Raw genomic sequence first — 22,150 nt, 5'->3', positions numbered from 1 at the left:
ACAAAATCAGTTTCTGTATATCGAATTTATTTCTGGTTTAATATCCTAATGTTTCTAGTAACGCAAATTTTATTTTACTCCCACCGTTAATTTTGTTTCGTACGTACAAAATTATTTGGAGGTATAATACACTCAATGCTACTACAAAAAAGATCCCACAAAAACCCCCAAACAACAACAACAATACACACACACACACACACACACACACACACACACACACACACACACACACACAAACAAACAAAACAAAATTTAAAAAAACCCAACAAAAAACAAACAAACAAACAAAAACAACAACACCCAAACAACCCAAACTTGTGTATACAGACACTGACATTTTAAACAAAACAATGTATTTAATATGTAACTTCAGTTATTAAAACCTAATCAAATAGCAACAGAATCTAGGCAGCTTCTTTAAATATTGACCTATAGCTCGTGTTAATGAGCAGACGTGCAAACATCACCTGCACACGTTACGAAGGTCCAGTAACCTGCATCAGGGCAGAGAAAGAAAGACCTGGTCAAAAGTTCAGTTCTTAGCATCTACTGGAATCCTGACTTATTACTTCTCTAATCAGAGACTTTAGACTTTGGCTGCAAAGTAGATAGGTACCTGCTGCTGGGCTGCAGTGTCTGCTGCAGTCGCTCACTGCTGCGGTTATATATCAAAGACAGATGATGTTACAGGCTAAAGCTATGGAATACTAATAGTCCATTACCCCGGGACAGTAATCTGTGCGTCTCTCTGTCTCTCTGTCTCTCTCTCTCTCTCTTCTCTCTCTCTCTCTCTCTCTCTGTGTGTGTGCGCGCTCGCGCGTCCTCTTCTCTCTCTCTCTCTCTCTCTCTCTCTCTCTCTCTCTCTCTCTCTCTCTCTCTCTCTCTCTCTCTCTCTCTCTCTTCATCTTTCTCTGTCTGTCTGTCTCTCTCCCTCTCCCCCCTCTCTATGTGTGTCTGTCTCTCTCTCTAACACACACACACACACACACACACACGTTAGTTAAGCACAGATCCAAAGGAGTGTGTAAGCTAGGGTATGCTCCTGAATGTTTTAAGTGGTCTAAGGCCGTGGTATGTGCTGTCCTGTCTGTGGGAAAGTGCATATAAAAGATCCCTTGCTGCATTAGGAAAAATGTAGCGGGGTTCCTCTGATGACTACGGAACGTGTCAGAATTACCAAATGTTTGACATCCAATAGCCGATGATCAATTAATCAATGTGTCGTTAAACTAAACAAAGTTAAACATGAATCGGGAATGGGGTCATTTGAAAGATAGATGTAACGTGGTTGCTTCTGGAAAAGATTGTATATATAATTATTATGCATATTAGTGCACCATGTTCCTAGAATTTGTTTGCATTCGCCCCTGTTAATAACCGCAAATACCATTCATATTGATGTATAATACATGTATATTATATATATATATATATATATATATATATATATAGATAGATAGATAGATAGATAGATAGATATAGATATATATGCGGTTTGTTTTGTTGCACACGTTCAGTTGTACTTTGACCCGTTGTGGTTTGCGTATTCCCGTGTTTGAGGGGCTGTGCTACGAACTGCGGACGTATAACTTGACATGTTTAATATTTAGCTGAATATTTATTTGAATGCATATTTTTGTTGTTGTTGTTTTGTGTGGGTTTTTTGTGTGGGTTTTTGTTTTGTTTTTGTTGAGGTTTCTTTTTGGGGGGTTTTTGTTGTTGTTGGGTTGGGGGGGTTGGGGTTTTTTTTTTGGGGGGGGGGGGGGGGGGTGGTTGATTAATTAGTTAGTTATATTAGTTAGTTAGTTAGTTAGATCAGTGAATTAACAGACAGATGCCAGTGATCACCCCCACCCCCGGAAATCCAATAACCAGTCTCCACATCATACTTTCTAGCTTCTAACTTTACCACGGCACTGCATCTCACAGTATAATCCTTAATACTAAAAATTAATATCTGGTTGAATCGAAGAAAGGAAGGAATGTTTGTTTAGTGACACCTCGGAACATTTTAAACTACGGCTATTGAGGTCTAACATATATGGGTATTTCGACTCTTAGTTACATTAGGTACATAGGCAATTCTACCGAAAAAGCAGAAATGGATCTTTTATATGAACTTTCCCATAGACAAGCCAGTAAATACCATGATAATTGATGTACCCGTCGTGGTGAACTGGCTTGAGACGGTAGAAATTCAAGTACTCTCACCAAAAAACCAGCGTCCTACCCCTGTAGTGTGGGGTAGGAGTAGGGTTAAATCCTAAGCCAAACATTATAACATTTTACAACTTTGATTTTGAGTTCTCGAATAAAAGGGTATGCAATGGTAAAATTAGTATATAAAAAGGTCAAACTAATCAGACCACGCCCCAACTACCATTAGTTTTGCGTATTAATTGTTGTCGGCTTTGAGCATTTGTCTCGAAATTTTAAAACACATTCTTATTATCATAATGAAGTTCAAATCTGCCTGGCATGGAAAATCACTATTTATCTACATTTTAAATTCCAACGTTAGTTAATACAGCTTAAATCTTCCCCACCCCACCCCACCCCAACATGGGCCTACAATTGTCAATAATTCCTAACGTTTGAACCAGAAACCTATATACTAATTAACTGTATATGTGTGAATGTGTTTGTATATGTATTATACACATATGTATTTGTTATCTGTATTGTTTAACAATCACATAACCACGCCTTGGAAATCACGTGGTTCGCTAGGGATGTCTGCATTGGCCAGAACAGCTTCCGAAACTTGTCGCTTCGCCGGCTGCAACAAGTGCCCCTCTTCAAACGTCATATACCGAACATGCTTCAAAGAGGAAATCAGTGACTTTGAACCTGTGTTGTATTTATATTGTCGTCTAAGACAATCCCACTTCAGAGAGAGATATCTAGAAGAGCAGGATGGAGGCCAGAGTGGTAGTACTCCTCGCCGTATCAGCGGGGGTCTTCGCTGGTAAGAAATCTGTCATTTTAATCTCTGATACAGCAGCAGAAACTCGCAGAATAGAACTCTTTTTTTTAGTAAAATTGAAATTTTTAGTATCAGACTGCAAAAGCTGGTAAGACCGTTTAACTTTTAAGAAACATAATTCAGTGAATAGAAAGGCTTTCTTAGAAATATTTTTAATTGTTATTTTTCAGTATCATACTGCATAAGTTGATAAGAAAGTATAACTTTTAATGGGCAAACTCACTAAATCGAAATCCTTTCTATAATATATTTTCAAAAAGTCTTATTTTTCAGTTTCAAACTGCAAAAGATGCTTAGAAAGGTCAACTTTTAATAAACATAAACTCAATAAATAGGAATCCTGTCCCAGTAACAATTGTAAAATAAACGTGTTAAATGTCAGTGTCAAATTGTCTAGGTGAGTATTAAAAAGTAGAATTGTCTAGAAACTTGCATATGTTTGCTAATTTCATTTAGTGAAATAGAGTGGGATTTTATTATTATTATTATTATTATTAAATCATGTAGTAGACCTATTATATTATAATAGTAAGAACGGCTCACACAAAATCGGGTTTTAAATGCTATAGAGAAGTGTTAATTTGTATTATAAAAATTAATTCAGCAAGGTAGAACTATGTTGTAATTACATCTGCGGTTGAATGTAATCCATTAAAATGTTTGTTTATATATTTATGTATTACACATTAGTAAAAACTGATTTTTTCTTTCGTCCATTAAATATTCCATTTAACACTTAAGAGAATTCCATTTTTATATTGACATACAGAAGAAACTTTGCTGTCATGAACTTTGTGCACTTAGTTAAGTTGTTATTACATACCAGCGGTAGTTTCATGCTGTCATTTCTAAATCAGCTGATATCAAATGGTTTTTTACAATCCACTGCATATATTATGTTCTTTAGATCAAATTAGAAGTTAAACATTTTCTAAACTGATGTAACTTTTAATGTTTAGTTTTTATTTAGATAAATGTATTTTTACACCATCGTATTTCTGCACAAATACAGAAAACAAACCTCCAGCAATGGCAGGATGTATGTATATATATATATATATATATATATATATATATATATATATATATATATATATATATATATATATATATATATATATGTCTGCCATCTGACTATATGGGCCAACGCCTGGAAACACATGCAACTGTTTATAAACGCATACACTTGTAATCGAGTAATCGCTTCGAGTCGGATAACTAATACATGCGCCTTTTGAACAATTCTAACTAGTTTTGTCATTACACCAAGCATGCTTTCGAATACCGTATGTTCAATGTAGTGGCTGACGTATAACGAATTAGTTCATGCCAAATGTTTAATATTGATTTCTAGTTAAAAGAAAAAGAAGAAGTTACCTACGCTATCCCGTTAATATCCTAATTTAATACAGTTTTTCTGGTGACTAGAAATCAATAGAAAATATTTTACATACAAACATGTATTATTCATTCTATATGTCTAGACAGGAAATGTGTAATCCATTCTATTTGAAAACTAATAAGTGATGACTGATTTTCAAATTATTAATACTACAATACATGCTTACAAATAAGGTAACCAATCTGGATATTTCGACGTTAATAGCGTGTAGATCGTGTAAAAATTAATCAATTTGAGTACGTTATGCGTAAGAACATTTAAAAACAAAACAACATTGGTTGCATTTTCAGACATGTATTGCAGAAATGGTATTACATGTTGGTATAAGGAATATATCTGAAAGTGTTCTTAGAAACTGAAAATGTAATTGTCAGATTTTCATTTTATAAAACAATATGTATATCATACAAAATTTCGTACTATAATTATATAGGTATTTTCCTTAGTACCTAAATGTAATAATATTTCTGTTGTTGCAGCTGCTGTTATTATTAGTAGTCATAAGTAAAAAGTCAAAACATTTTATTTAGAATAATATGAAGTGCTGTGCTGAAGTGCACTTTTAAACTGCAGTAGATATTCTAAACCAGCCACAAACTGCGGCCGTTCCCCTCCATGTGGCGCAAACCAAGGTCTTTCTCCTTCTGCAACTCGTGTTTCATGTTATTGTTTTCAACCCTGTCCGCGTTTTCGTATGTATCTTGTTTTTTACAGTGCGCATGACCGACTTTCCATATAATTATGTTTTTTCTTTCTGTACATGCATTTTGCTAAATGTTTTCTTTCTTGAGTTTCATGAACTCTTAAGCAATAAAAACATTTGTGTTACTGGTTAAATATCCAGTGTTTTGTACTAAAGATACAATTTTGGATAGTATAATGGTTTTGTAGACATGTAAATATATCTTATCCTTGAATGTATAAAAATGCCAGGCTTTTACAAAAGTAAAGATTCGTATCTTTGCTACATTTTCACCATAAAAATTATAGTACTATTAAATGCTTGGTGATACGTTTTAATGTTTTAGCTGGTATAAACCAAATTTTATTTCTAGCCACGTGTAACTAACCCAAACAATATTTACCATTATTTATACATACACATATAAAAATGCAGTTATTACATAAACAGTTATATTTTTAAGGGGTGTAAAAGATTTCATTATGTAATTTGTATTTTTCTTCCCACAGGGCCATTAAATCCTACAAATAGAGATGATCCGTTTTCTTGCTCAACAAGGTGTACAGGTAAGATTTCTCTTTGTTTCTGGTGGTGCGCAGATTCACAATCTGAGATTCAGAATCATAATCAGATGTGACCTTTCCTTGCACCGCTGTAACCTGATGAACTAACCCAGGATCTGCGGAACCGTTGTTGAATGCCAAGCACACTTTGTCGTCGTGAAGAAATCGGCTAATCACTTGTTTACTTGAACGTTTTTTAGTTGTGTTTTGTTTTTGTGTTAGCTGCATGAAACATTAGCCTTTTTGATGATGGTGATATCACTTATTACTGTATTTATCAGTTAACGTTCACGCACATTGTATTGGTAATGCATCTTATTCGTCCTGGTTTTTAAAGGCGCAGACCCTAGTTTTAACCCGTAAAAAATGGACACTATGTTACTCAAGTAACTCATTTGGATAAAGTTACAATAGAGTGAAAGAAGAGTCTGTGACGTTGAAACCGGGAAATATCCTTAAAAATAGACTAGAACTCAAATCAGCTACTTCTCAGACGCTCGTGCGTTTTTAAAACTATGAAAAATGCATTGTTTTGGTATTTTAAGCAAAACAAACTTTACTTTACTATAGGCGTACGGGATCTCGTTTTGTGTGCGTGTGTGGGAGGCAGATTAAACGAAAATGCCCGAAGTCGGATAATAACGTTTATTCATATTTGCATTACTATCTAACAGCTATACAGGGTCCCAAACGAATACTAGTAACTACGCAATTTTACATGGATAACAATTAATATTGTGAGTAGAATGATAGAAATACATGGCGAAACGTTTTCAGGCCAGTTCATTTTGTTCAAACGTATCCATCGTTTTTGTCAGAATGCAAAAATGTTTCTCAAGCACTCGGGGTGGATGGAGGTGTTATGGGAGACATTTGTATGTCCTCTTCACCTACATATTAATTTTTAAAAACGAAAACAATCGGCATTTTTCTTTATATAGTTCCTCCTCCTACCCCATTTGGCCTTTTGTGTTCGTGTGTTTGCATTAATTATCTAACGCCAATTTTACACACACACACACACACACACACAATATGTGTATCAACAGTTAGATTAGATTTCATAACATCAGCCAAAACGTACATTAATAATTAGGTTATCAAATAAACTTGTATATGTTGATGTGTTTTGGAGTTTCCTGCCAAAAATAGCCTCCTAGCTGAAACCGGATCCTCAAAATCCTTGTAACAAGAACTGGAATCATTACAGCTGACAACATTATCGACTTTGACACGGGCCAAGAATTCAAAATGTACTTCCATTAGTAAACGCCAGGATATTACTTTTCAACAGCTTGCGACATAAACATATTAAATTATTTCGAAATAAAGTTAAATTCCTACTGGATAACGAAGTGGGGTGAGTCAAACATTTTAAGGTAATAATTATAATAGTTTATGTTCGGAACATATCGCTAAGTTTGTTGTCAAATTCATGGTTAAAGATATGTTGTAAAGAATGTCATTAAATTAATGTTTGCTTGTGTATAAGCTTTAATTGTTTAGCAGATTATCTGATTACACTAACCCCCCCCTCCCCCCCTCCCAAAAAAAAACCCACAAAAAAACAACAACAACAACAAATGTTCCTGCAAGGCTGTGCGTAGCACGGGTGAAAAAGAACAGTTGTTCACCGCAATTTTTTTTTTCGGAAAAGTGTCCTTTTAGTTAAAAATTCCCTACAGCTTGATAATACCATTATTGTGTGTGCCTGGATACTATTTTTACGTTTTAGACTTGGTACTGTCTTGCTCTATAATAACTTAGACGCTGCCCAAGGCACACGAATCTAAAAATAATATTGCTCACCAAGAAAAGAAATAGCCTATGTTCTATCGTGGTAGTATAAAAATTATGGTGTAATGATGTTTTACTTTATTCCACGTGAAATAATACATTATGAACTCTGTATTGACAGACCCTTCCTGTTCCCAGCTACACACTTTTGGAATCGGCTGCCTCGCGAAATACGTGTATCAGGTTATGAGATTTTTATCTAAAAACCAGTGTACTCTCGGATTTGCTGACACTAAAGTAAATAAAGCTGTTATGCAATATGTAGGTCTTTGTTTATACCAAACCGCGGCAGATATCGCGAGTTGGCTGTTTGCAGTGGAGGCAAGACGCCTGGAGATGTGAGGTGGTTGGTTGATTCCAAGCAGGAGGTCAAAACTTGTTTTGGTAGAATCAGCTGTTTCCATTTTGTCAACAACTTCCTTCCAGGAGGTTACGCAGTACACCAACTGCACGGAGTCGATCAAGTACGGCATACATGCGTACGAGAGTTGTTATCATTATAGTGGTGAAGACCTAGGTCTGTAACTAAAAGCATTGGAAGATAACAGAAACTGAAGGGGTGGATAAGATAAGATAAGATAAAATTTATTGCATTTAAATATTCCACATGGGAACAGAGTGCACAAAATAACATCAAAAAGTTGTATGTATGTATGTATGTATGTATGTATTATATATATATATATATATATATATATATATATATATACAAATTGTATATATATATATGTATGTATGTATGTATGTATGTATATATGTATATGTATAAAAATATATGTATGTATATATGTATGTATGTATGTGTGTATGTATGTATGTATGTCTCTCTCTCTCTCTCTCTCTCTCTCTCTCTCTCTCTCTCTCTCTCTCTCTCTCTCTCTCTCTCTCTCTCTCTCTGTGTGTGTGTGTGTTAATTAACATTATCTCAACGTTGCTAATCTTTTATCTATGTAAGAAGCGATGAATCAGAACTCATTTCAGCTTCGTTTTTTATTTGCCCCAAACGAGTTTTCTTCACGATTTTAACACTTCACTAAGGATTGACAACGTATGCAGCCTGCTTCTTATTGTGTATTATACGAAGAAGCTAAACAAAGAAGAAATAATTAAACTAGAGCATATTGATTAATTAATCATCAGCTATTGTATATCAATTATTTGAAGCGAATGTGATATTATCGTTCAGATAATAATAATAATAACAATAATATATGTATACTTGTAATATTGAGTAACTTACATACATGTAATTTACGTGTATAAATCGAGTTTAGTTTATTAAATAGGCTAGAGAACCAAGCCCGACAAACTACGGCCATTTGATTGTACATATTATCATTTTTGTAAGGGAATAGGCTGGCTTTTGCCCGAATTAAACAAACATTTATTCATATTAGCATTATTACCAAACAGCTGTATAGGGTTGCAAACGAATCACTACGCATTTTTAATATGGATTTACATGCAACATTTGTGCCCAAATTTGAGGTTTTGCTTATGCATATTATGATTATAATTTTTGAAACTTGTTTTAATCATATTCTGTGTACACTATTCCTAAAGTGGTATGTTTATAGAAAAAACATTATTTTTCTTGGGGACATTCAGGGGTGGGGTCATGCTGTGCCCACTTTACTCGAGGACAAAAATGTATGAGATAAAAATGTGGCTCCACACTAGAGTTTGTGCCCCCACCTTCACCCTCCAAATTCACATATCGTTCCAAAGGGCCTGGAAATACGTTTAACGTTTATTTAAAGTTTGTTTTGTTTAACGACACCACAAGAGCACATAGATTTATTAATCAGCGGCTATTAGATGTCAAACATTTGGTAATTCTGTCATATAGTCTTAGAAAGGAAACCCGCTACACTTCTCCATGAGTAGCAAAATATATTTTATATGCACTATACCACAGACATGGTAGCACATACCACACCCTTTGATATTACAGTGTTGGTGCACTATCTGGAATAAAAATATTCCAATGGGCCACCGGTAGGGATCGATTCCAAGCATCAAACGAGCGCTTTACCATTGGACTACCTCCCGCCCTTTTAACTTTTATTTTATATTAATTTTATTCATTTCAGTAGTTAGCCTATGCTAAGACATCACATTTTAATTTATTAAAAGGCAGGTTAACGAGTCTGCCTACCGGGTTATTAAAGTAACTTATTTCCAATAAAATATTATTCTGGTACGTAGTCTTTTACAAATGATTTATAAAATTCTAGAGAGTATTTTGACCTAGATACACTGGCATAACTATATATGAACAACGTTAAATAGCAGTGTTTTGTTTCCAAAAACAACTGTAACCCGTTCTATGGGGCAGGTCAACGTGCGTCATCGGTGAAAAGTCAACATTTCGTTTCAACAGCAAGTCGAAAATCACAGTGGAATGTTTATTTAAAAACTTAACTGCTACAGGTTGTTTTGATATGGGTTTTCACAGTTGTAATAACCATGTACGCAGTGTGTAGCCTAGGAATGGTGGGGACGGGTTATATCACGATGTGACGAGTCGTACGATTGATCGCCCTTTGTGGTTGCCCCCATACCAACCAGTGTCCCACGACTGGCGTATCAAAGGCCGTGGTATATACTGCCCTGTTAGTGGATAATGGCTATAAAAGGTTTCTTGAGTTTGAGGTTTTAGTATAAGCCTTGCATTATTTATGTAAACATATGAAATGCATGAAAAGAAGCATACCAAACTGTATGGTATAGATGAATTGTGAAATACGTAGATAAGCAGAAATATCCATATTGTGAAATACCGGTTGAAATATAAATCATGCTTGGTGAAAATACTCTACACATTTTAAAAAAACCAACACCTCTCCAAAACCCCCCACAAAACCCACAAAACAACAACAACAAACAAACAAACAAACAAAAACAAAAAACAAAAACAAAAACAAAACAAAAAAACCACCAAGCCACCCACACACCCCACACACATACCCCAATGTTTTTTAATCCGAACTTGACAGTTACTGGCTATGCTCATGGCTGGTGCCAGCGGAGAGGTAAGATATGCTGAACTTTCGCGAACAACTGATATTATTATATCACGATATCATTATATCACGATATCACACACACACACACACACACACACACACACACACACACATATATATATATATATATATATACATACACTTGTCTTAAATATAAATATTTATTTTTTCACAACTAAATAGGCCGTTCACCTATTTTTATGGGTTCGTCAGTTCAAAATATATGTATATCCACGGAGTTCTGTCTTGTAAAATTATCGAAACATTTTTGGGAGTGGCAGTCATCTTGCAAACGGATTAGGAAAGATGCCATCCTGGAGAGCTAGTCGACTGTAGACAGCGCTCATACATGCACTCCATGATAGGTAAATTTGTTTTGTTTAACGACACCACTGGAGCACACATTGATTAGTGAATCATCGGCTATCGGATGTCAAACATTTGGTAATGCTGACTCGTAGTCATCAGAGGAAACCCGCTACATTTTTCCTAATGTAGCAAGGAATTTTTTATATGCACTTTCCCATAGACAGGAAAGCACATACCACGGCCTTTGACCAGTAACTGTGGTGCACTGGTTGGAACGAGGAAAAAACAATCAACTGAATGGATCCACTGAGGTGATTCGATCCTGCGACGCAAGCACCTTAGGCGAGCACTGAACCGATTGAGCTAAATCCCTCCCTTCATGATAGGAGTCACGACATTTTCAAAACGTACCTTGGACAAATTTTTGCATAAATACGATTTTTAGTACGATAACGGTTATGTCTTTCAGACTAAAAAAGAATTGCAGGTTCGAGCTGCAAACAGTTTGAATTTTTTTAAGTGCCGATTTTTCTTTTCTAAATTGGTATCATGCAAAATTTGAGATGGTGAACAATACAGGCGTGGCCATTATCTATGTTACATATCTAGATTAGATTTTCAGAACAAAGTCCCACATTAATCATAACATAGTAAGCTATTCGATTCAAGCGAGCCAAATTACTTATCGGTGACCTAAATTGGACCTCGCAATTGCTATTTTTAACTCACAATTTACATTTAAGTATTGTGACTCACCTTCTTACAGTGTTACTTTTCTAACCTCTTTAACAACCAGAGTTATTCAGACTTTTTATTCAGTTTAATGTAGTTCAAATTTCATTAATTTAACGTAGGTTTTTCTACTTTTTTATAATGATAATTTTCCCTAACATTCCGTGTTATCTCTGAGTAATTAATTCACGCTCACTGTTTGGCCAACGTCATTAATTTAGCACGAACATTAATTAGTGTTAGGAATAAGATGACATTTTCTTTTCTTTTTTAAAATAAATCTATCATCAGTTTACACAAACCGATGAACGATCGATTTAAACTGAACACTGTTCTTTGGGGCACTAAGTATGCTACTTTTTCTGAATATCGCGGTTCACTGGGATAATAATTCTTTATTGTTAAAACAAAATGTTACGGTGTTGACAAACAGTTACGGTGTTGACATCATTTACAGTTACGATGAATAGATATTAAAATATTTTACATATATGATGAATATTTATTGATTCATCTTTCTAAATGATTACCAAACAGTGAAATAGCACGACAATATTTGAACTGTATTTTCAGGGAACACAAAAACAAAACAGATTCCAACTGCTACAAAAATTTGAATTTGTTTTTATAATTACATATGAATCCAATTAAAACGGCAAAGACAATAGGATATGAAATGAATATTTGTTTGACGACACATCTGCACATTTTAAGGTTATTTCACATCTATTTAAAGCTACTTCGTATCTGATATGTGGCTATTTAGATATTTTACCAACTACGCAATAGCAACATGTTACGCTGGTGACATGCTTTGTTTTCTCTTTCAATAATAAAAAAACTGAAATATTTTATTTGTGAGGAACATTTACTGAAATATCATTTTGTGTAGCCCATCAAAAAGCAAAATAGCAGGAAAAAAAATTCAATTGTTTTTACAAAGAACATCAAAAAAGCTTCCAGTTGCTGCTAAAATGGAATATTGAATACAATTACATGTTCTGACAATTAAATGGTAAACAGTAGTGTTTAGTGACACGTGAGCACATTTTAAAGCTATTCTATGTGGAACATATGATTATTTAGACACAATCATGATCAAAATCGTAACGGAAAAATGTTATCTTCAGAACATTTATGATGATCTCTATAAGGATCATATTTACAGATCAACATATTAATTATGTCCGTCACGGTGTTGACAAAAAATAAACATACGCAGTGATCCATCCCCACTTTTTCCTGATCCTAAAACTGACGTCACATTTGATATCACTTGAAAAGAGTGTGGTTTCTTTTAGTTGGAAGAAATCATGTAACATTTCTTGGTTTGTCATTACACATCATAGGTCATGTTTGTTGCTAGGTGTTGTCGTATTTGTAACAAACTGAATACCAGAAAGATATTCTTGCAAAATAAACAATAACTGTAATTTCAGACTGAGAAAACATGTATTCACGAGTCTGATACACGACACTGATGTTAAATTTGTCGTTTTAGATTCCAGCAAGTTCCGTTACCAGCCTGGCACGACGTACGAGTATGGCTATGATGCTCAGACACAAACCTCCATGGGTGGGGCATCTGAGGATCAGGCCAACATCCGAATCACTGCCAAGGCTAAAGTGGAAGTGCTCAGCAAATGTGAATTTGCTCTTAAGGTATCCTAGTGCGCATATGCTAGTATTGTTTGTTTGTTTTGTTTAATGACACCAGAAGACACACATTGATTTGTTAATCATTGGCTACTGGATGTTAAACATTTGGTCGTGGGGATGATAGTGTATCGCTTACCATAACTAGGTCACCACAACACACTTTTCACACTTTACAGCACATTCAAGGAATAGAGGAAATGCACCAGGGTTTTTTTCCATTAGAAGCAAGGGATCTTTTATATACACTTTCCTACATACAGGACACCACATGCCACAACCTTTGATATACCAGTCGCAGAGCACCGGTTGGGATTAGGCACAAACAAATCGGAGAATAAGTCCACAAAGGGGATTGATCCTTCGACCCAAGCAAAACAAGCGAGCACTCTACTGGCTTAGCCCGAATACTCTGACCGTAAAAGAGCAAGACGGACATTTGGACAGTTATAGTGATGACAGCATTATAATGTCCAACTGTCCGTGTTGCTGTCTTACAGTCAGAGGACTCGGACTATATACTGACTGAGTTAGATCCCGCCTCATGGTAGTTCAGTAGCATATTTTAATAAACTAGAGGTGGTACACTCCTCTGGTTAGAGTGGGTGCAACGGGTCAGATGGCTAATATCAGATCAATTATCTTATTATCTGTTCCAACCAGTGCCTCAAAGATCGCGGTATGTGTTATCCTTGTCTGTGGCAAGTGAATATAAAAGAACAATTTGCTGATAAACAGAACAAAGTTTAACTTCTCGAAAACAATAGTGGATTAACAAATGCCAGTAATGCGGTTAAATGCAGTTTTGGTAAGTTTTTAATATATTTTTTGGACATAAATAAATAGAAGTGATAAATACGTTGGTTCGAATGCAAAATAGAAAATAAAATAAGAACTAATCATATTTAATTACCTTTATTAAATTTATTCTGGGACGTATGCCAAGTCTATCTTTTAATTTTGTCAAAGGCTGACGCTAACGCATGCGCACATATAAAAATAACCATGACATTTTTTCACTACTGGATGGGGTTTGGTCAACTAATTGATTACCATTGTCAGTATTGTTTTATGTGATTTTGTAAGAACGGATGTGTCACAAATCACATCAGAAATCCCGACATCAAGATTTAACGATGCAATTATGGTCCCAGGATTACTGCAATACACTGTTATAACTTGTTTAAGCACGATAAATCTTCCTGCGTGAGCGTTCGTAGTTTACGTAGCTCAGTGGTACAGCGCTCACTAGTTCATCAAGATAAACGTCTCCGGCACTATATTTATTATTGTGATGTTTATTGCTGTGCCAATAAATGTCAAAATGTTAAAAAACGGACCGTAGATGTTTACCTTGGTGAACTAAGCGCTCACCTGATGCGCGATAAATCTAGGATCGATTCCCGTCGGTGGGCCCATTGGGCTATTTCTCGTTCGAGCCGGTGCACCACGACTGGTGTAACAAAAGTTGTGGTATGTACTATCCCGTCTGTGGGATGGTGCATATAAAAGATCCCTTGCTGCTAACTAAAAAGAATAGCCCACGAAGTGTTGACAGCGGGTTTCCTCACTCAATATCTGTGTGGTCCGATGCCATATAACCGTAAATAGAATGTGTTGAGTGTGTCATTAAATAAACCATTTCCTTCCTTCGTAGTTTGACAACAATATTGATATCGCTTTAGTAACAGTATTTTTACATGTACATGTTTTTTTTTTCCTTTTCAGTATTTATTGTTATTTTAATAGTATATAAAATGATTTAAAATATTTTAAAGTAATAAATATTATTGATACTAATATAGAAAATGTTCATCCTGGGCCGCACAGTGTGCACATTAGTTTTTATTCAACCTAGAATATTCAGCTTAGTTCTTTGTGCATTATAATTGTTTCCCGTAAAATATATAAAGATTTGTGGAACATTTTATGAATAAATTACCAGATTTGGACAGTTTTCTTATGCAAATAACGGATAGACAATGTATATAAAGCGATATAATGTGATATAATTTGTATTGGTTTAATGCATAATAATATGTAAATAACCTATTTATTCTTTAAATTGATATTCAAATTAAGTGGATTCGACTGTATACTGATAGAAATAAGGGATCACACCAATACTAAAAGTGAAGAGTGCCTAGCACCAAAAACCTCAACCATTGTGTCAGGAATTCATCCGCATTACTGGAAGTCATCCCACTTTACTGACATTCATTCTCACATCATATTTTTTGTATTTTATACAGACATTAACACGCTAGACATGGATTAACTTTGGTGTTTCATTTTTATTTTCTCAGTATATATATACACGTGTATATATATATATATATATATATATATATATATATATATATATATATATATATATATATATATAATGTCAAGCTGAGCCCATACTGTATTCACTATTTCATTTTCAAATTGTTTTTTCTATAGCTCACCAATGTTGCCCTCTACAGATCTGATGCAGACAACCCATCACGATTAACACATGGAGACAATTCGGGAGATTTCCAGCGTAGTTTAGAATACTACCCCCTGAAATTCTCTTTCCAAGATGGAGTTGTGGACGAACTGTGTCCTGACGAATCAGAAAGCCACTGGGCTCTGAACATCAAGAGAGGAATCCTGACGGCCTTTCAGAATAGCATGCGAGACCTCAGGAGGGACCAGAGAGTCCATGAGGTGTGTATTCTCTAATGAAAACAAGGGCAGATCAAGGATTTTTAAAGGAAGAGTGATGAGTAATCTAAATTAAAGAGACAACTTGGGCCTCTCAGAATTGCTGGGCCAGTGGAAGGTTATTTCACTATGATAATTAAAGTATATTTATGTGAGATCCAAAAGTATTATGTCTAAATGAAAAATTAAAAGCGTGAATGATAATTTAAAGAAAATCAATTAGGAACAATGGGACCTGTCATGTCAGTGGGATGATGGACCCACATGTCATTCCTTCGATTTACTTTAGAAAAACAGCAGCAGGACCAAGTATGTAAAATTATATATTTGCTCTATTATGTTAATATGTAGATTAATAGGCATAGTTTTGTACGCTCAGACAGTGGATCAAAGGTCATAGTATGTGTCGTTTTTGGGAAAGTGTATAATAAAAGATCATTTGTTGCTTTTCAGTAGGAGTAGCCTATGTGATGGTAGTGAGTTTCTTTTAATATTTAGTATGGGTTAAAACCATCATAATATGTTGGGTCTGCACCAAATATCTGTAGTTTAAAATGTCATTGAACAAGCATTCCGTTTCATTCTTTTCCTTTGCCTACAAGTATGTATAAAACTATTCTTTTTATCTTTTTCATAGACTGATGTGACGGGTAGCTGTGTCACAGACTACTATGTTACTCAACGTGGTTGGCAGTCGTTGACTGTCAAGAAAGTCAAGGCATTAGAAGACTGCACTGATCGCCATGGTTACAAAACAGCCATTCATGCAATGCCTTACAAGATAGCCAGTGTAAGCTTTCATCACCTACTATTATCCTGTTCAATTATTTAGACCCAAAGTTTTTTGCAAATGTTACGTTTATTTCCTATTCGATATTTGTTTTCTTTGCATTTACATGAAAACAAACCCAAACCCCGACAGGTTTTATATACAAATCATCATATAAAATGCACGAAGTTGACTTAATTCCACTTTTTAAAAATCTCTGTGTCTTTTGAATGCACGTTATTTCTCCTATAAATAACTAAGGTCATTTGCATATCAAAACATTGGGATCTGAGGCTACATGAAGGCCATTATAGCTTGTTTCACTAAATCAAGGTTATTATTGTTTTGCAGTGTGTAACAGCATTGTCTAATCTTTCCGTTAAACATAGATGTAAACAAACAGAACATGTAACCCTTTCTTGTAGGTGCATTATATTTAATAAATTTAGCTAATGTATTTTTATTTTATTATATCAATTATATATTAGCATACCATACCTAACCTAACACAACTGAGGTGTAGCACAGTAATAAACACAAATCACCTCACACACCGCAGGAATGTGCTTTCCAAATTTATAAATAAATTTAATGCAGGGCCGGACCCAGAAGACCGGGGGGGGGGGGGGGGGGGGGGGGGGGGGGGTAAAATGTCAAAGGCCACCAACATCATATAATAATAAAAATGTTATTTAATTTGCCTCTAAATTGGGAACTCATACGTATATATATATATATATATATATATATATATATATATATATATATATATTATATATATATATATATATATATATATATATATATATATATAGTATTTAGGGTGGTGCTAGGGGCTGGGGTTTGGGGGTTGGGTGTTACATTTGTAATGCAAAAAACCAAAGGGCTATTGTTCGGACTCGTATGGGTTCAACCACTTTTTCACCCCGCAGACACAGCCCTGAATGTTCAAAATACGATAGCATTGCTTGGTCAATAACATCATTATTTCGATCTATGACTGCACGTGCTATTGTAGCAATGTGTAAACCACGTAAAATACAAGTTAGGTAGGGTATATAAATTCAGTGAAAATGTATTAGTCGACATTCTTGTTATTGTTATTTGAGGAAAAATATGGGTAAATCGAAAAACACTTCAGTTGATGTAAAATCGTGTATTAAGAACGTTTTCGATTATTTTGAAGATGAATATCAGCGCGGTAGACCTATGTATGCTTCTTATCGAATTGTCGATCGTGAAGCCGCTGCACTTAAAGTTTCGGTTTCAACAGTAAAAAGAACTGAAAAATCTAAGCTCTACGAATCCAAGCACAGAAATCACTGTTAAAAAACGCGATTGAAAACTCCTCGATTTATTTGATAAAGATGTTATTAGACGACGAGTATACAGATTTTATAGAGAGGGCGAATTACCTACATTACATAAGATTAACGTGGCTTTAAGGGAGGAATGTGGAATCAACATATCCATGTCAACTTTACGAAGAACACTCCATGACCTCGATTTTAAATACCAACATATGTCTACAACCGGAAAAGTGATTTTTGAGGACACCAATATATCAGACAGGAGACTGTCCTATCTCCATGAAATATCCAGTTTACGAGAACAGGGGTATTTAATAGTGTATCAAGATGAGACCTGGGTGAATGTCAAACACACAACATCCCACCACTGGACAGATATCCACCCGGGCACAAGTACCGCCAATCACCTGCCGAAATCAGACGCTGCTGATCGAGTTCCTAAACTCTGTTCGGTGACTGGGAAGGGAAAAAGACTTATTATTTGTCATGCTGGCTGTGATAAATATGGATTGATAGATGGTTGTGAATTGATCTTTGAGGCTAAAAAAACAGACGGAGACTATCATGGTGAGATGAATCATGAAAATTTCATCAAATGATTTGAAGAACAACTTATGCCTTCTCTACCAGAACCTTCTGTTATCGTCATGGATAACGCAAGCTACCACAACAAATTAACTGAGATTACACGATGTCCTGCACTAAACGCTAAAAAGGAAGAAATTCAGTCGTGGCTACGAAACAAAAATATACCTTTTGAGAGTAACATGACAAAGCCAGTTCTTTATGAACTTGTGAAAAGTAACAAATGTGCAAAGCAATTTGTTACTGATGATATTGCTGAATGCCATGGGCACTTGTGTCTAAGACTGCCGCCAAGACATTCTGAACTCAATCCGATAGAATAGTCAAAGGGCACATAGCTCATCATAATGATGGTAAAATGACCACGGTGCGGAGAGAACTTGCACATGCATTGAACTCTGTCACACCTACACACTTCTCTGACGCAGTTAAACATGTAATAAAGATCGAAGAAGATTTTAGAAAACAAAATAGTTTTATAAGAAATAAAATACCCCCTGTGATAGTCCCCCTTAACGAAGATAGTGATGAAGAAATGAGTTCGTCGACTGATTAAGTTATTTCTCCATACCCATCAGGAGTATTACTTTAATGTATGCATGAACTCTTTAACACCAAAAACAATTTATTTCCATATCATTCACTATCAAACAACCTAACAACCTATAAACTAATCGACTAGAAATGCATATAGACTACACATACATACGAGAGAAATGTTTATTTAACGACACACTCAACGCATTTGATATACGTTTATATGGCGTCAGACAAAACGGTTAAGGAGCATTATGACAGTGAGAAAGAAACTTGCTACCGCCACATGGGCCACTGTTTCCGATAAGCAATTTTGATAAGCAATAAGGGACGTTTTATGTGCACCATCCCATAGACAGGATAACACATACCACAGCCTTTATACATCAGTTATGGTGCACAGGCTGGAACTAGACACAACCCAATGGGTCCACCATGTGGGATCGATCAGTCAACCTACCATGAGCGAACTCTTTACCTCTGAGCTACGTCCCGCTCCATATACAAAAGAAGCCTTAAGTGGGGTTGGGGTTGTGCAGAGGGTCACACCTCCACCAATCGCATGCATACCATATTCTTCTCTCTCCTCTCTCCCTATAACCATATAACCATAGATTAAAATATGTTGAGTGCGTCGTTACATAAATGACGTCTCTCTCTCTCTCTCTCTCTCTCTCTCTCTCTCTCTCTCTCTCTCTCTCTCTCTCTCTCTCTCTCTCCCCCTTCAGCATGCGCGCTTGTGTATTCCACAATATAATTATAATATTTGATACATATTTTTTTTTCAAACTGAGGTTTTGTCACTTGAACTCCCCACGTGAATCCGCGCCTGCTTCATGTTTACAGATATTTTCTTAAATATAGGTCATACTACGATTTGTGCGGATAGGATGATAGAACCGAATATTAGTTTGAAACGCACTATAGAATGATGCTTTTGATATGCAAATGACCGTAGTTATTTATAGGCGAAATAACGTGCATTCAAAAGACACAGAGATTTTTAAAAAGTGCAATTAAGTCAACTTCGTGCATTTTATATGATGGTTTGTATATAAAACCTGTCGGGGTTTGGGTTTGTTTTTATGTAAATGCAAAGAAAACAAATATCGAATAGGAAATAAACGTAACATTTGCAAAAAACTTTGGGTTTGAACAGGATAATAGCATGTTTACTGTGATCTACTATAGGGTACAAGGGAGATAACTGTATAAACCTGCAGGACGGATAAAAGCTAACTATATTTTTAGGGTACATAATGGAGACAACTGATTGATTGAAAACTAGCCTCGATGGCATCATGGTTAAGCCATCAGACATAAGGCTGGTAGGTACAGGGTTCACAGCCCGGTACCGGCTCCCACCCAGAGTGAGTTTTAATGACTCAATGGGTAGGTGCAAGACCACTGCACCCTCATTTCTCTCACTAACCACTAACAATTAACAACTAACCTACTGTACTATACAGACAGCCCAGATAGCTGAGATGTGTGCCCAGGACAGCATGCTTGAACCTTAATTGGATATAAGCATGAAAAATAAGTTGAGATGAAATGGAATGATTGAAAACAATTTTTTTTGCTTGTAATATAAAAGGATTGGGCACAAGTTATCCACCTTACAAAGCCCTCTACTAATTACAAACATTAAATTGAGCAACAATTGGCGACTGCTATTTTCAATAAATCAGTTAAAGGAAAGTATTAACATAATGTGCACCCTGCACTATCAATAAAAGTAAACACTTGTGAAAACCAAATGAATGAACTGAAAGGACAGAAAAGGAAAAGAAATATATTGGTGCTAGGTAACACAAGGGACATGTATATTTTCTATGACAGGCCGTACAGTCGATGCCACTGATGAAGAGCAGTCACGAGTGTGACCAGGTGATCAAGACGGGAGGTTACCTCCAGAAGAGCTCATGTCGCGAGACGCACGTCTTCCGACCATTCTCCAAGGACAACAATGGCGCCATCACCGAATCTACACAAGTACTTGAGTTATTAAGATCATACAATTCCGTGTCAACCAGTAAAGGTAGATGCTATTCTGTTTTTTGTAATTTGAATGGTATTTGTGCTTTGATCATTTCAAGGGGCGGGACATAGCCCAGTGGTAAAGTGTTCGCTTGATGCGCGGTCGGTCTAGGATCGATCCCCATGGGTGGACCCATTGGGCTATTTCTCATTCCAGCCAGTGCTCCACAACTGGTGTAACAAAGGCTGTGGTATGTACTATCCTGTTTGTGGGATGGTGCATATAAAAGATCCCTTGCTGCTAATCGAAAAGAGTAGCCCATGAAGTGGCGACAGCGGGTTTCCTCTCTTAATATCTCTGTGGTCTTTAACCATATGTCTGACATATAACAGTCAGTAAAATGTGTTGAGTGCGTTGTTAAATAAAACATTTCCTTGATCATTTCACTAGAGTAAACAGCCATGATTCAATTTGTTGCCAAGCATATGCTTATGATGCCAACCTTGTACCTGATATTCCGAGTCAAACTAAGGGGCCATGTTATACAGAGTTCATGAGTAAATTGTTATCAAATTACCCCATGTATGTAACGTACATTGAAAATGGAATCTATGTTAGCTGCATAGGGTTTCCTCCCTAGCTCTCTGTCTCTGTCTGTCTGTCTGTCTGTCTGTCTTTCTCTCTCTCTCTCTCTCTCTCTCTCTCTCTCTCTCTCTCATGGGCTGAGGTGTCAGTAAACAGATATTCTTTTTCTTTCCTTTTCATTGTAATTGTAGCACAGTTTGTTCAGTATCGCATCACAATTAGCTACAAACATCTTAGAGCTCACTGCCAATTCTGCAACTGTTACTAATCAAAATTAAAAGCAAAATATTCCATGAAGATACTTTCCAAAATGTGATGTATTCATTTACATAATTTTGAGAAAAACATGGTTTTGCTACAATATTACGTATCATATGTCCTGTTCAATGGACATAGACTGGATATGGATGTAAACATTATTGTTGTATTGTTGAGTTGAAATAACATCAGTATACCTTAACTGTTAACTCCAAAATCTGGAAATTGGCAGGGAACATTTTGTTCAGTATCACATTGTGATTCTCTATGCATAT

General features: G+C 35.7%; 1 protein-coding gene across 1 annotated transcript in view; it reads left to right on the top strand.

The window, feature by feature from the left end:
* The first annotated feature begins 2,884 nt into the window (after positions 1-2,884).
* The window catches only part of LOC121376501, a 58,534-nt gene continuing 39,268 nt past the window's right edge, over positions 2,885-22,150 (top strand). The window contains exons 1-6 of the mRNA XM_041504385.1: positions 2,885-2,971; positions 5,583-5,639; positions 13,005-13,165; positions 15,605-15,853; positions 16,488-16,640; positions 20,894-21,092. Of these exons, the coding sequence (XP_041360319.1) occupies positions 2,920-2,971; positions 5,583-5,639; positions 13,005-13,165; positions 15,605-15,853; positions 16,488-16,640; positions 20,894-21,092 (871 nt within the window). The 5' untranslated portion in view covers positions 2,885-2,919. The remainder of the gene's footprint in view (positions 2,972-5,582; positions 5,640-13,004; positions 13,166-15,604; positions 15,854-16,487; positions 16,641-20,893; positions 21,093-22,150) is intronic.

This window comes from Gigantopelta aegis, chromosome 6 (genome assembly GCF_016097555.1).
Source record: "Gigantopelta aegis isolate Gae_Host chromosome 6, Gae_host_genome, whole genome shotgun sequence".
Lineage (NCBI taxonomy): Eukaryota > Metazoa > Mollusca > Gastropoda > Neomphalida > Peltospiridae > Gigantopelta > Gigantopelta aegis.
This window is presented reverse-complemented; position numbering and strand designations above follow the sequence as displayed.